General features: G+C 33.2%; 1 protein-coding gene across 3 annotated transcripts in view; it reads left to right on the forward strand.

Moving 5' to 3' along the window:
• KIFAP3 (kinesin associated protein 3) overlaps nt 1-16,866 on the forward strand; it is a 154,057-nt gene that overhangs the window by 70,216 nt on the left and 66,975 nt on the right. For all 3 annotated transcript variants that reach the window (XM_081297522.1, XM_081297521.1, XM_081297523.1), the window contains exon 11: nt 11,539-11,639. In XM_081297522.1, the coding sequence (XP_081153648.1) occupies nt 11,539-11,639 (101 nt within the window). The remainder of the gene's footprint in view (nt 1-11,538; nt 11,640-16,866) is intronic.

Genomic DNA, 16,866 nt, shown 5'->3' on the forward strand with positions numbered 1-16,866 from the left:
GATTCCAAAATATAAAGATACATAATTCCAGCCTTCTTTCTGATTTCCTAACTCCAAACATTATCACCTTTTGAGGCCTCATTAGCAGATGAGATTTAATAAGTTCTATAATTAAGCTTTTGATCTCTACCTGACCCTAACCCAAATCCACTATTTTCTTAGTCTTTCCCATCTCATTAAATGGTAACTTCATCTTTGTAGTTAACTAGATCAAAATTGGGGTAGTTATCCTTGACTCCTGTCTTTTCCTTCTACCCTACATCTAATCTATCAGGTAATCCAGTCAGCTTTGTATTCAAAATATAACTGCTCCCTGTCTGATACCAGCCATCATCATCTCTTTCCTGATTTAGTAAAGTAGCATGTTAACTGATCTTTGTGCTTCCACTCTTGCCCTTCAGTCTTTTATTAACACAGCAAACAGAGTGATCCTATTAAAATTTAAGCTAAAATTTTCTCCACTCAAAACCCTCAGTGACTTTCCATCTCACTTAGTGGAAGAGACAGAGTCCTTACAGTAGACCACAAGGGTTTATATGTCTGCCTTGGCTCCTCACCTCTGTGACTAACATAGTCATCTTCTGGTACTCTGGCCTCCTTGCTTTTTATTCCTTGAACTTAACAGGCACTCTTCCTGCCTCAGGATTTTCATACTTCCTGTTCCTTCTGTCTGTGATGTTCTGCCCTAGTTTTTTTGCATGGCCTTTTCCCTCACCTGTTTTGACTTTCATCTCTGATTACCCTATTTAACATTTTAAACCCTGGTTCCTGATGCTCTTCTTTCCCTTTTCCTGTTTTATTTTCTTCCATAGTATTTGATCACCATATAATATGTATTTCACTTAACTATCTTGTTTATTGTCTCTGCACCACCCACCTAGCACCACCACCAGCCATCTGCCTCAGAGACTATAAGCTCTATGGAAATAAAGAGTTATATCAGTTATATCAGTTATATTTATGCACTCTGTATTCCCAATGCCCAGAACACACTGTAGGCTCTCAGTATTGGTGGGTGGTTAGATGGATGAATGAATGAAAGGAATAAACTTAAAAAGAGCTAAGCTTGAGGCTTTCTTTACCCTTTATTAGCCAGTGGCACTATGCAAATCAATCGATCTTCACTGCCCTTTTGTCCAGTTAGAAAATGAAGAAATAAAATAGGGCCTGTCTCACAGGATTATTCTGAGAATTAAGGAATTAGCATGTATTAGTTTCACAACTAGAAAGTTCCACAAATGTTAATCCATGATAAGAAGGAAGAAAAGGAAGGGAAAGAGGATGCTAATGGTTTCAGAATGACCCGTCAGAAGCACAGAAAGCAGTTTTCGTCACAGTTTTGCATACTTCTAGCCTGGTTATAGAGGTTTATTTTAAACGTTAAAATAGCATCTTGATTTTACTTATAAAGTTCCCTTTAGTGAATTGTGTGATTTAGGACAAGAGCCTACTATTTTTTTAATTTTTTATTGGTTATTTTAGTTATATATGCAATAGAATCCATTTTGACATAATAATAAAAACATGAAATATATCATGTTCTAGTTCAGACCCCAGTACCTCTCCTTTCCTTTTCCCCACCCTGCTCCTTTCCCTCTGTTGATCTTTCTGCCTATTTATTTTTTATTAATTTCTTGTGGATATGCTCAGTGGAGAGATTCACTGTGGTACATTCATGTATGTTTACAGGAAAGTTATGTCAGATTCATTCCACTGACTTCCTTTTCCCATCCCCACTCCCTTCCCTTCAGTCCCCATTGTCAACTCCACTGAACTTCTATTTTCCCCAACCCCTTATTGGGGATAGCTTCCACATATCAGTGAAAACATTTGATCTTTGGTTTTCTGGAATTGGTTTATTTCATTGAGATGATAGTCTCCAGATCTATTCATTTACTGGCAAATGTCATAAAGTCATTCTTCTTTATGGCTGAGTGAGGCTGCTATTTTAGTGGCATTCAAAATGTGGTCTACTGTTACTGTTTGTAACTGATCTGTAGTGAGTAAGCCCAGAATCTAGTGAAAGTAAGCATTTAGATATCTAGAGCAATTTCACCAAATAAGATTTTGTCTCTTGAATGAAATAATAATAATTTTGGATTTCTATTATTGAACTTCCTTTTGTTTAATTTTATTTTAATTATATTCACACAAGTATTAGTCCTTAACCCTTTTTGGGGGAGGAAAATGAACACTGGCCCTCTACCACAAGCAGTATAAGAAGCACTGTTAAGTTACATAATTAGTTGGACCATAGATTAGCATACTGTTTTTTGTATTCTCCAGAACTGGAGAACCCAGTATCACAGACACCCTGACTTAGGTTCCTCCTCCGCTTGCTTATAAGTAGTTAGGAGTCTTTCCCTAAAATTTAGGGAATCCAAAGCCAGGCAGAGTGGTGCATGTCTGTAATCCCAAAGATTTAGGAAGCTGAAGCAGGAATAGCAAGTTCAAGGCCAATCTGGCAACTAAATAAGGTCCTAAGCAATTTAGTGAGATCATATCTCAAAAAATGAAAAGGGTTGGGGATGTGGCTCAGTGATTAAGCAAATCTGGGTTCAATCCCCAGTACCATAAAAAAATTTTTTTGAGGAATCCATAATGCTACCTATAGATTTGGCCAAGCTTTTTTATATTTATAATAATTGTAATAATTGTTAATGAAGATTCATAATAAATATTCATTAAGTTCTGATATTAAGGATTTTCACATATAGCTAATGAACCCATGTACAAGTTAACTCAGAAAGTTAGCTAGCTCAGATGTCTTTTCCTTTAGTTAACCAGAACTATGCTTGTCAATGATACAGGTATGGCACAGAATATGACTAATATAAAGGCTATGACATTGAATTCTACTAGAGTAAGGCTTGAATCATAATTTAAACCTTGATACCAATTCTTATCTACGTGAACTTAGGGATTTAAAGTCAGTATTAATTTACATGGCTGGTATGTATAAAAACTAACTTTATGGGTAATGGCAGAAAAATTGTGATTCCCAGATTCGGTAGCCTGCTTCACAATTTCATATGTAATCATTTCAAAAGGATAGCCAGCTTCACAATTTCATATGTAATCATTTCAAAAGGATACACATATGTAATCCTTTCAAAAGGGTAATGTTAGACAATATTGTATGCATTGGAAGACAAATTAGAGTTTCTAAGGTGTTCCAAATTGATATAAATGTGTCTATATTTTGTGAGTAGACCCAAATTGGTTTTGAAGGTAACAGTGGCATCTGATTTATTGTTGTCTAGATTACATTTAGGTAATCTGGGTTTCAGGGCATTTTACAGGGCTGTAGAAAGATTTCATCAGCATGTAGGGAGTCAGTCCAGGTCATGAGTTAAGTGATAAATGTTGGATTTTTTTCCGGCTTAGACAAGTTTGATTTCCTTTATTGTTAGAGATCACTGGAACAGATACTGTTGGACTCTAAACTTTGATCACATAGAAATTAAGGGTTATTTCCTTTGACCATTCTGTCATATGTCCTTAAAAGAAAATTGACAAAATTAAGTCCTGAACACTTTTGAAATTCTCCCATCAAGTTAAATTCACTTTTTTCTTTATACATTAATATGACTTAATTTTAATTCACCGAGTATTATAAAATGAAGAAATAAAACTTGTCTTTATTTTTTGAAAGAGCTCTCTTTGTAAATATTTTCAAGTTTTTTTAAAAAAACTGTTTAGATACGGTCAGAATAATGTTTTCCAAGTAGAAAATGCTTTCCTTTTTTTTTTTTTTTTTTTTTTTGAAACGAGGTTACTTTTGTGATGGTGTCTTTAAGAAATGTAAGAGTAGATTTTTTTTTTTAAATAACTTGGTTTGGCCTGGTTATTACCAAACTGTTATGGAATTTCACACATCTGTTTCGGAAAATAGCTTCTCATAGACTACTGCACTGTTTCTCAATTTTAATAGGCCTCATTTATCCTATAAATAAACCTACATTTTCTTACCTGATCAAGTGAGCAAACAATAAGGGTCAGATGTGGCAAACACTTTAACAAAAAGCATATGTCCCACCGTCAGGGTGAGGTGGAGTCATATCAAGATTTCTTGAAGTTATTAATGGTAGTAAAATTTATGCTTCCTCCTGTTTTCCCAATTAAATCAAGAAGCCTTTTTTCTTAAGATTCTTCTGTCACCAGCTGGTTCCAATATTATGTGTGTGAATATTGCCTGGGGTGTCTCCATTTTTAGATGGTAAAATTTGACCAAAGCACATTACGTCCATGGTGTGGACCTATAAGCTAGAAAGCAGTCATTCATTGTTAAGGGTTTTATTTTGGTCCTTATCATTTGTACCACAAATCTGCTTACTTTGTAGAGTTTATTACAAATAAGTTGTTGTAATATCCTCTGGATATAATCAAAGAATTCCATAGACAAGGTAATAAAGTAATTGAAGACATATTGAAAAATAAGCTGCGTAGTTAAAAGCACAGTTGTACACTTTAAAAAGAATGAAAATCCATCAGAAGTGTTGACTATCAGGGTACTCATTTTGTGAACAGCTGTTACTGTAGAGAGCTGTTTAGCTTAATAGTAGATTTACAATTTGTTTCTTATTCTGTTAAATGATTGGGCACAAAAATCATTTATCATGTTATACTTGTTTATCTTACTAATCATCGTAACTTAAAGATCCGGTCATTTTTCCCATTTTTGTGTAAAAGCTGTTGGTTTTTATCTGTTCATCTCAAATCTTTATTAGACTTGCTGTTGACAATAAAACAAGACCATTTGGCATAGTTGAAATCTTGAAAACTGTTTTATCCAAATTGCAGTGTAAACTAAAGCTGTCTGATTGTACTGATTTTGTATTTGCAGCATATGCCATGATAAGTTTGGTTTCGTTATGTAGAAACATGACTTGGGAATGTTCTGAAATACATTCAGTATTTTTTTTGATATGGAGAGTATTTATGATCAAATAATTGTTGCAACTGTCTTTTAAGCAGTGGTTTTAGCCTATGGCATTTTCATTGTTCTGTATTCATAGGACTTTAAGAGCTTTAATACCACAGTAAATCTAAAGACGTGTGATTTTTTTGAAGCATGTTGTGTTCATGTAGGTTTCCAGCAATATATCACCTTAACGCTGCTCTGTTCTAACAGAGGTGTGCTTATATTCCCACTTCTCTTATCTTTGCATGGAGCCCTTGTGACTTCAAAGGGAGTGTTCTACTTTGAACAAAGACATGGGGTGTAGAAGGGAATAAGAATCTGGCTAATAATGTGGCCCATAACTTGTGTTCTCACTCTGTTTTCACAAAGTGTTGGGCTGGGTCTGCTTCAGAAGCGGAAATTTGGCTTTGAGTTCTGGTGCTCAAAACTCATATTTCTGCTTGACTGAACTGTGAATGGAAAATCTCAAGTGTCTTACAAAATTAGTAGGTAAATGGTGTTTTTACTAATCACTTTGGAGATGAAAAAACTGAAGACATTTTAAAATTCAAAACCAATCAGCATGTATTTTGCCCTTTAATTGGCAGAAAATCGATCATGAGAATAGCCCAGAGAGCTGGGTGTTTTTTCCTTCCTTTAGCTGCTGCAGCTGAACTACAGCTGTAAATTTCTTTAAAAAAAAAAAAAGGCAATTTTTTTCTTATAAACTCTTGAATGTACTTTATAAGTGCAATAATTCCCACAAAATCAGTTACTGAAGTTAATGACCAGTTTGTTAAGGCATTAACTGCCCTCAGCTGGGAATGACCAATTTTGGAGTGAATGGCTGCACAAATGCTAAGATAATTCGGTAACACTTTCAAATAATGATCCAGCTAATTAATGGTGAATTCCTGTGGAAAGCCTATGGAAGCACTTATGACCTCTGCATTTAATAGCTAGTGAGTTCATCGTGATTCATGTTTATTACCATAAATACCAAAGGAATCATAATGACAAGGACATTTTTTTCCACCCTGCCCTTATTACTTGAACAGATTTGACTAATCTACCTTCAGTCATTAGGAACCTAGTTCTCAAAATAGTCAGTCTTTTCCCTGCTCTGTTCAAAATTCACAGAGCCTTTGGTACCATGCCAGCATACCGATTGTTGGTCTCCTGTTTTTACTTGGGATGCCATTAGGGAATAATTGATGTCTATAAGTCTTAAAGGAGCCTTTTTGAAATGCCTGTGATTTGTAGGATGTGGAGGAATCGTAGCTGGTTAGCTAGAGTTTATAGCTTCTACTCATGAATTCTTATGAGAAAATCAGATCCTCCAGCCCCCATTTGGGTATGTAATTTTTTTGAGGTTTATGTTTTTAAGTATTCAGATATCCTTTTTCTTTCAGTGAATGAAGAAGACTATTTATTAGCTTATAATAAAGGATAAGCTCTTAATTTTACTTGGACCATGTAATCTCTCTAAAGGCTGTTTATTGCTGTGTGATCTGCAGATTAGCCCTTAAGTAATAATAATAAATATTGGCTGACAAAAGCCTTTACTTTCTGTGTTCAACAGGCTTGAATTGATGAATGCAAGTTATTTTCCCAGACATCTTCCCACTCCACATACTCATTTTTATCCTAAATTGCTTTGTTCTTGTAGCTGTCAGCTATCTATTAGATGCTATATAGTTAAAAGGCTGCATTTTTTTCAAGGAATTATCATTTATATAATAATTTATGGCATAATGAATAAGAAACCTGTGGTTTATAAACTACTGTCTTCACTCATATATTGCAGTTCCTTAGTGGAGAAAAGAAATGTATAATATATAACAGTGGGTTATAAAATAGAATCAGCAAGGTAATATAGGTAACAGAAACAATTGTGAAATATTTACATATTTTAATATATATTTTTAGTTGCCGATGGACCTTTTATTTATATGTTTTGCTGAGAATTGAACCCAGTGTCTCACACATGCTAGGGAAGGGTTCTACCACTGAGCTGCAACCCCAGCCCTATATACATATTTTTTGGAATGAAAAGGCAGATGCCAGTTTGTATCTTTTTTTTTTCATTCACTAAGTAAATACAAAAAGGGGAAAATTAATTTTATAGGTATTTGTTAATCAGGTGTTTGAATTTTAAGAGAATATTTACCCAGATAAACTCTAGGAGACGCATCAGCAACTTGGGTTAGATAAACCTCTGAATACTACAATATCATAGTCCCTTAGATCTGTCATCACCTCCTTCTCTATACTTTCCTCAAGAAAAAAAAAAATTGGTGCAGCACTAGTTGTATTTCAGTTTCTTTCATTCAGTTGTGCGTAGCCCAAAATTGAGAAAAAATACCTCTGTTCATCAAGATTTTATTTGCCTGGGATATGCCGTTTAAAGGTAAATGAAACAGGGTAGGTAGTTGTAAGTTCTGTCTTCAGTGTTCTTAGAATTCTGTGTCCTTTCATCTACTTGGACATTACTATCCATTACTACCATGACCATTGTCCACTCTAGGAGTGAAATTAAGTTCCAATACAGATAAGGAAGATTGAAAAGAGAAGGAAAGATTCATAATGTTATGTGGAGGGCAACAAGGGCTCTTATTTCTTTTCTCAATTTTTTTGTTCATTAAGAAATTTATGAGAATGAGAAAAAGACAACGATTTCTTACTAGTTATAAGTCACTGAGTGGAGCCTTAAGTGTAAAATGATTCTCCAAGGACTTAGTTTAGAAATAGCAGAGCTTTAACCAATCAAGAATTAAAAAATAAATAAACAAATTAAAGGAAAACCAGTAGTATAGAGGAAGAATAGGGGGAGGGAGGAAGAGAGGACAAGTGGGTGCCGGCCACTAGGGACTGAAATGAAGTAAATGAATTTCCATGCGTGTATGATTTTGTCATAATGAACCCAACTACTATATATAACTATAATGCACTAATAAAAGAAAAATATTTTAAAAAGAAATTGCAGAGTTTTGTAGGAAAATAACTAGGTAGAAAAATGGTCAGTCATAGGCTTGGAGTGTACGTTAGAATTCTGTCTAGCTCATCTCAGAAACTTTAGTTACCTCTCAACCTACTTTACTTCTACCTATAATTTTAGTATAGAAAAACAAAGCAGCATACATATTAGGAACAATGATAGTACTGCTCCCTAGGTGAAACATAAAAATGTTATTGTTGACATAATGATAATAAGAAAGCATGTTTATTGAATTGGTTAGTATGTGTCAGACTTTTTGCTAATTGCCTTACCAATTAGCAATCCTTGCGTAACAACCTTTCGAGTTAGATAAATTGTTATCCCATTTTTAAAAAATATTTTTATCTGTAGATGGACACATACCTTTATTTTGTTTATTTAGTTTTCTTATGTGGTGCTAGGGATCGAACTCAGTGCCTCAGGTGTGCTAGGCAAGCGTTCTACCACTGAGCCACAACACCAGCCCTGTTATTCCATTTTTACAGATGAAGAAACTAAAGCACAGAATTTAAATAATGTTGACAATGCCAGATAGCTGTTGAGGGGCAGAGCCACAAATTTAACCCAAATAGTCCACCTCTAGAGCAATTTGTCCCTGTCAGGAACTTCCTTCATCCTTTCAAACCTTCTGTATCTAGACACAGGTTCCCTGAGAAATATCTGATTTCATGTCTGCATTTCATTTCCTTGACTACCAGTCTTCTCACACTCTTCCACAGAATCCCAGATCCATTGGGTCCTACAGTGCCTTCTAGGGGTATCTATTTCCTGTACTGTATCCTTAGGAATGATGATGATAACATATTTATTTGGCTATCTCTTGGAAGCCTTAATGGAAAGTACATACTACTTGAGCTTTAGTCAGACCTCTGTCTGAATCCCAGGTTCACAGCTTGTTTTCTTTTGAAAGAGTCATAACTTGAATGAATGTCATTGCCTTATCTCTAAATCAGAGAATACCTACCTCTTCCATTGTATGCTGAGCATGCAACAGCAATAATGCCATTGTTTGTTTAATCCTTTCTCTTTCCCTATCTCAAAAAATTTTTGATGTTACAAGTATTATCCATACCTTGTGTCCTTAACCTCCTGTTGCCTTCATTTCTTTAGTTTTCAGCAAACTTTTTTTTTAGGAGAAGATTTTAATCAACTGGGTACATGTTCAGAGTTATTATTGTTGCAGTTGCTGTTTAATAGAGGATCATAGATGGTGAAGAATTAGGAAAGTAAGGGAGAACTTGCTAGGAGGTTTAACCTTTGACCGTGAGTGTGAAAGGAAAAGGAGAAAGAGAAAGCACACAATAAGCACAGAATTAGGACTGGCTGTAGAATGAATTATACTATTTTTTGCAAGTAGACATTTAGATTTACTGTGTAAAAGTAATATAAATTGTTGTTATGTCCAAGAATTGTTTCTTACACGTTATTTATCAACTTGACACATGTCTCTTAAAAGAGAGTCTTCATTTTCTCTTGCCTTACATGAAGGACATTCTTTTTTAAAATTTTTTATTGGCATTAGCAACCGACATAGCCTCCTGGAGCATAGTTACTTCTTATTTCTTAAGTAGTTCCACAGGGAATTTTAAAGTTTGATGGTTTGGTTGGATGTTAAAGAATCTTAAAAAAAAAATATATATATATATATATGTGTGTGTGTGTGTGTGTGTGTGTGTGTGTGTGTGTGTGTATAAATATAAATATATATTTAGCTGTAGATGGATACAATATCTTTATTTATTTATTATGTGGTGCTAAGGATTGAACCCAGTGCCTCATGCGTGCAAGGTCAGTACTCCAGGTCAGTGCTCCACCACTGAGCTATAGCCCAGCCCCTCAAAGAATCTTTAGTATTGGTTATTGATTTCTCTTTGTTTCCTTTACCATTTCATTACTTGGAATCCTACTTTTCAATGAACCCATTACATAAAATATCTTCAGAAAATATTTTGTAAAAAGTTAAGTAGGACTAGAACTTACAGATGAATAAAAAGATAGAAAATCATTGAAATGTCAGGAAGAGAGACTGGCCTTCAGAATATGTCTGCTTGAAGACCCCATTTAAAAATACTTTATCATACCTTAATCTGGAAGAGGCTAAATTTTGTGAAATGCAAACCAGAACCCAAGGGATGTCTGCCTCCTTAGGAGCAAAGTTGGACCATTTTCATTATTCATCTGCATATTCATGAAAATCTGTGTAAATATATTTTCCTCTGGCAAGCGTACTTTATAGCTCTAAAATAATTGTAAACGAAAGCCTTCAAAAGTGTAAAAATGTAATTTTTTTAAAAATATTTATTGTTTTTAGTTGTAGTTGGACACAATAACTTTATTTATTTTTATGTGGTGCTGAAGAACGACCCCAGAGCCTTGCAAATGTGAGGCAAGCGCTCTACCGCTGAGCCACAACCCAGCCCCTAAAAATGTAATTTATTAAAATCTAACATTGTGGGACACAGTAGTGTACCCCTGTAATCCTGGTGACCTGACAACTAAAGCAAGAGAATTCCAAATTCAAGCTAGCATCAGTAACTTGGTGAGATCCTGTCTGAAAAAATAAAATAAAATGAGATGGGGATATAGCTCAGTGATAAAACACTGCTGGGTTCAATCTCAGTACAAAAAAAAAAAAAAAACCTAACATTAGAATCTGTGAGTCTTTTATTTAGCTAGGCTCTAAAGAATAAAACATTAGGGTCAGTAACACCAACTTTGTCTCTACTTTTATATAATTTGGAGGAATTTCACACTTTTTATGTTATAATCCCTTTCAAATAAAATTCTCACCCCTAAATAGTAAGTATACTACATTTTCTATAGCCATTGACTTCCTTGTCTTCACCTTAAAATTTTAAATATTACTTTCTCCTCTCATATTGTTAGATTTTAACTTTACATCTGTGCAAGTTCTCGACTACTGAGCTATATCCCTAACACAGAGCAGTCTTCCCTTAGAAGTCCTGAGACATTCCTTAGATTCTACTTAGATTAAATTTTTAGCATTTTATAGTCCTACATTTAATTTTTCATTATTATAAATACTTTCTACTTCTTTCTTCATTTGGATGATTTTTCTAATTTCTGATTCATAGTAATTATATGCATGTTTTTGTTTACTGTTTCTCACATGTCATCACTGTCGAGGAATTGTATGTATCCCATATTGTGATAAGGCAGTAATGGTGGGGAGGCCAATAACCCATTCTGCTTTATATTGGGCTACTAAAAAAGAAAATTTTCAGGTTCTGGTTAGTGTTTTTTCTAAAAACATACCTTGTAAAATAGAAATTCTGTCTTGAAACTTAGTGACATCTCACAGATAAATGAGTGCTTCAAACTTTAGATTTAAAATAGGAAGTTCAAAATATTTTCAAGATTAAGATTATATAAGGGGCTGAGTTTGTGGCTCAGCGGTAAAGCACTCACCTAAAACGTGTGAGGCACTGGGTTTGATCCTCAGCACCACATAAAAATAAATAAATAAAATAAAGGTATTGTGTCCATCTAAAACTAAAAATTAAAAAAAGATTAAGGATTTTATTCAGTAGTTTAATTGTTTTTATACACTGAGTATGCATAGAATATGTGTATATACCTATATATCTTACTGTTCTATGATTGTTTTTAATTCTAGGCAATGAAAACTACAAACAAATAGCAATGTGTGTGCTTTATCACATAAGCATGGATGACCGCTTTAAGTCAATGTTTGCATACACTGACTGTATACCACAGGTAAGTAACTTAACATTTTAAGAAAAACATTGAAGAAATATATTTTTTTTACTTTCTTCTCTTGATTTGTTAGATTTCCTTTTACTTAAAAAATTATAATTGGGCTGGGATGTGGCTCAATCGGTAGCGCGCTCGCCTTGCATGCGTGCAGCCCGGGTTCGATCCTCAGCACCATATACAAACAAAGATGTTGTGTCCGCCGAAAACTAAAATAAATAAATAAATACTTTAAAAAAATTATAATTATTGTTATTAATAAATTACATGTTATAGAATACTTAAAAAGTACAGAACTGGGGCTAAAAATATAGCTCAGCAGTAGAGCTCTTTCCTAGCATGCACAAAGCTCTGGGTTCAATTCCTATTGTTGCCAAAAAAAAAAAAAAAAGTACAGAACTATATAAAAATGAAAATAACTTTTTGTTTTTCCAAATCCCAGAGATAGCTATTTAACATTTTGCTACATTGTCTTCTACATACTTAAAAATAATAATATTGAAGGATTATATATAGTATATATAATTTTCATGCATTGTTTTATTTACTTAATAAATAGACTCTCATGACATTGAACAACCTTCAAAAAATTATTTCTGATAGTTGTATAATATTCTGCTTAATTACTGTAATTTAAATATTGCTAAATTATGTTTAGATTTTTTTTTCAGATTTGTCACAAAACATAAATAAGCAAATGAAAATAATAGGGAAAAAATATCATAGTCATAGTTTATCTACATCTCTGAATTTTTCTTTAAAGTTCCCAAAAGTATAACAACTGTGTTCAAGAAAAAAACACTTGTGTCCTTGACACATTTTGACCAAATTACTTTCTAAGAAGGCATAAATATATGTTTCCAAAGCATTCCACTTTTAACAACAATGGTTATTATTATTTCTGTATGGTGTTTAATATTTCCATTTACTTGCATTTCCATGAATATCGGGGAAGTTGAACATTTTCATCTGTTTATTATCCCATATTCATTTATAAATAATTCAATTTTCCACTGGCATGTTAATATTTTATAATTGATAAATAAGATTAATATGTATGTAACTATTTTAACTGCCATGTTATAAATATTTCCAAAGTTTGCCACTTGCTTTTTAACTTTGTTTATAGTTGATAGTTTTAAATACTTTGCATTCTCTGGAAAAATATTTTATCAGAACTCTTTTATTTTAGAGCAGTGTTCTCAAAAAAGATCTTTCCAGGGTTGAGGACTAGCTCAGTGGCAGAACGCTTGCCTAGCATGTGTCAGGCACTAGATTCAATCCTTAGCACCACTTCAAAAAATAAACAAAACAAAGGCATGCTGTCCATCTACAACTACAAAACAATAAAAAAAAAAGTTCTTTCCAGTGACTCAGTTGCTTAATATATTTCATATGTTAGGTCTATTTGACATGAAGGAGTTCAGTGATTTTTTTTAACACAGACTATGTTGTAAGGTTAGAGATTTTGTTTATTGTGTGATTATACTCTTAGGGAATGTATCACGGAGTCACTATAGTGCAATTAATCATTAGTAAACCAAGCTCTACTACTTTGAATATCTGATGATTGGAATACTGGTTGGGCTGCTTTTTAATATTATAATTTTTTAAAAAAATATTTTTCTAAAATAAAAAAGCCAAAATTGCAAGATATGTGTATGATAAAAATAACACACTCTTAAAAAAAAGAATATAACTAAGTCAGCCTTACTGAAGTAATTCCTCTTAATACTCCTACCAAATAATTCTTTGTCATCCTAATACGAATTATTAAATGTATGTTGCTCTCTTCTTTCATTTATTCTAAGTGACCATTCTTTATTCCAAATTAAAGAAGTAGTATTAAAATTGAATTTGCTATTACATGTGGTTAAAAAACTGTTGAACTTTCAAAGATAACTTCTTAGCCTTTCATATTGGGGGATAAACTAATTCTGACTATTTACAGGAAATAGACATCCTTCAAAGAATATACAGCATATCTTATCTAACAAGGCAGGACTTCTTGTAGAGATAATGTGTGCCAGACTATAGCCGATGCAAAGTATAATCACACTCTTTGTCAAACAACTTTTCAATAAAAGAGTAGCCATGTCAAAGGGAGATTACAGGTGATTTACTATGGTCTCACTCCATGTGTTGTAAAGGTTCCTGCTTTGCAGTTTCAAAGGGTGTTCCTTTTTCCATCTCATTTAGTGTCAGAACTTCATTGACTACAGGATATGAATTGGAAAGCAGCCAAAAAAGAGTAATATTCTTGCAGAGATTGACCATTTTAAACAGATTTAGATTTTAAAGAGAATATTAAATAAAATACAAATAAATGAAAACCAGGAAGGAATAGAAAATTTATGACATTGAATTTTGAGTTTAGAGTTATCCTACTGTTCTAGAATGTATAATCTCAATATAAGCTATAAAGTTTTATTTTAAATGAATGAATCAAAAATAAGAGCCTGTTTGGATTATCTTGTTCTGACTGCAGTTTAAAACTTTGTATATACAAAGTTCTCCCATGATTTTTCAAGAACAATATTCCTGTGTGTTTTCGTGCCAGTTTTCTAACAACATAACAATTCAACCATGGAGTTTTCAGAACATTTGTGATCTACATTTCATGAACAAAATTTTCCAAAATTTATTCTGAGTTCAAAAATTTTAGTTGTTTTTTTTCCCCCTTGTTTTTGTTTTGTTTCTTAACTTCAACTCTTACAGGAATCATGAGTTTATGTGTACCAAATTACATTGTAAACATCCTGAAGCTTTTTAACATAAGGCAGTATTTTGAGAAAGCCAAATGATATTCTAGGATCTATTTGTTCCTAAAGTGTCATCCAACCAATAAACTGTTCTTCACAGTGCCCAATTTTGACCTATTTAGGGAAAGGTTGACATGTATGTTGCTACCCAGTGCCAGGTTCAAAGAATAATATAAAGCATATCAGAATTTAAATGAAATTTTCAAGTTTCCTTCAGGAATTAAAAAAAATTTTCAGAGGTAGTGTTTATAATACTTATAAGACAAACTTACTTGTAACAGCAACTAATTAACCTGTTTATTAAACAAAGTCATATCAAGGTTGTAATGTCTGAGAATTAATGTAGTATTTTATTCTCTTTGAATTATGCACATTAATTTTTGTTTAGTAGAGGTCTTCAATTGTTGCACGTGAATTTTTCAAAGAGAACCCTAAAATAACTTTGCAAGTAGAGAAGCAATGGCTTGGTAGTGTGTCATATTCATTTAAATAACAAAGGAGAATATGAAGTATGTATTCTTTAATTACATCATATTATGTAGGCATATGTATGTGATGTATGTGAGTGTGTGTATATGTACATACACAGAGTTTATAAAATCCCTAGATTTATTTATCTATACATGTAAAGGGGTTTATAAACTGTAAATCACTGTACAAAAGTAGGATATTTACAGTAAAATGTCAAGTCTTTCTCATCATTTTCAACTCATTCACAGTCCAATTTAAATACTACTTTTCTTATGTGTGTTTTATTGGATAAACCTATAATTAGATTAGAATTCACTTTTAGGAAATAATTTTAGCATCCAGAGTAGGTGATTATACATACAACATGACTCATAATCTCTTCCAATATTATATCGCTTCGCTTTCTTTGTACTTTATTGCCTTTAATTATACCATGGATTCTAGTTTTCTTACAGTATTTGTTACTGTTTTGCAATATTTGGGCCTAGGTCAAATACATGATCTTAATAGTCTCAGTGGGTAGATTGTTTCAGGTAAGCATACTTGGGATAACCAGGAGTTAATGATTGTATTCTAATAATAGTTAAAAGTGCACATTAACAGTTCATTGTTATTTAGACCTCTGAGATGTATGTTTTGTTTAAATAGGTGCAAATGCCATCCAGATGCTTATAAAAGTATTTATTGGTAATACAATGGCCAATCAAAGTACGTGGTTAGGTAGTGATGTCATGGTGTTATTTAATATGTTATCCCAGAACAGTGTGCAAGAGTCTTCATGGTTATCCACATGTTTTCTACCACCGTTGTCCTATCCGGCCCCTCTTTGATCTACATGCTTCTTTTTAGCTGAATGCTGGTAAACGTCCTTTCTGACAGCCCCCTTTGCTCTTGCCTGCCATTATCTGCTGAAGTTCAGAAACCAGAGCATCACTTCAAACAGGAGAGTTAGGGAGTAGCCAGTCAGAAGAGATTCCTGAGGCATGCAAAGTTCTGGCATAATCATTCAAAGATGTTTGGGTAGAAGAGTGGGGGTGGTAGGAGGTGTATGTGAATGCAGAGAGCTGTGGGGGTTGGCCTCTGGTCACTGGTAAATAAGTGAAGTCAGGTGCCAGAGAGTCTAGACACGGTGATTTCAGTCGTGGGTCTTTGGTATCTGATACTCAATATGGGACTTGTCTGATTGAACACTATTGCCTCCTCCTTGCAAAGGCTGAAGCCCTTTTAGTGCTTTCCTGTTAAATTAGTAAAAGATGACGACGTACATAGTTAAAATAGAACAAATCTAGTTTTAATATTTCCTAGTTGTCAGCAATTACACTTACTTTTGAAGTACCAGGGGTAGCAGTCATATAAAAGACAATGATGCACTGATGCCCTTGGAATTTGAACTAAACTGTTTTTAAATTTGAATGCTTTAATTATAAGTGAAGTATTTCTCTTATTATGAGAAACTAATTCTATACTGTGATACACACTTCATTCATATTTAGTTCTAACTCTCAATTTTGAGGCTAGGCATTGGGTAAGATTTTAAACCATGCATTATTTTTTAAATCTATTTCTACAAGAGATATAACATGGAAATTACTTTTAAAAAATTCTTGCCTTGTGAACAAATCACCTATACCTTCATTTTCAAGGGCAATTGTCATACTGCAAAAGTTAATTTGAAGGAAACAAATTTTTTAAGTAATAAATACTTTGCCTTCTTAAAACTGCTTTGGCATAACATGTTTTCATTATAAAAAGTTTTTCAGTATTAGTAAAAGTTTGGAAGAAATCGTAAGTCTTGAAAAACAGTTTGGAAAATATACTAATTGTATTAGAGGAGTAGCACACATTTTTACTAATTTGTAATTTAATTTTTATTGGCAATTTCATTTGTATTTTAACTTTCATTAGCTGATAGGTAGCAAAATTCATTACATATATATCTAGTAAATTATGATTATTTTATTTTTGCCATAGAATCTTTTTACTCTATGGTTTTGTGA

Source organism: Spermophilus citellus, assembly GCF_964194105.1.
Source record: "Spermophilus citellus genome assembly, chromosome: 6".
Taxonomy (NCBI): Eukaryota; Metazoa; Chordata; class Mammalia; order Rodentia; family Sciuridae; genus Spermophilus; species Spermophilus citellus.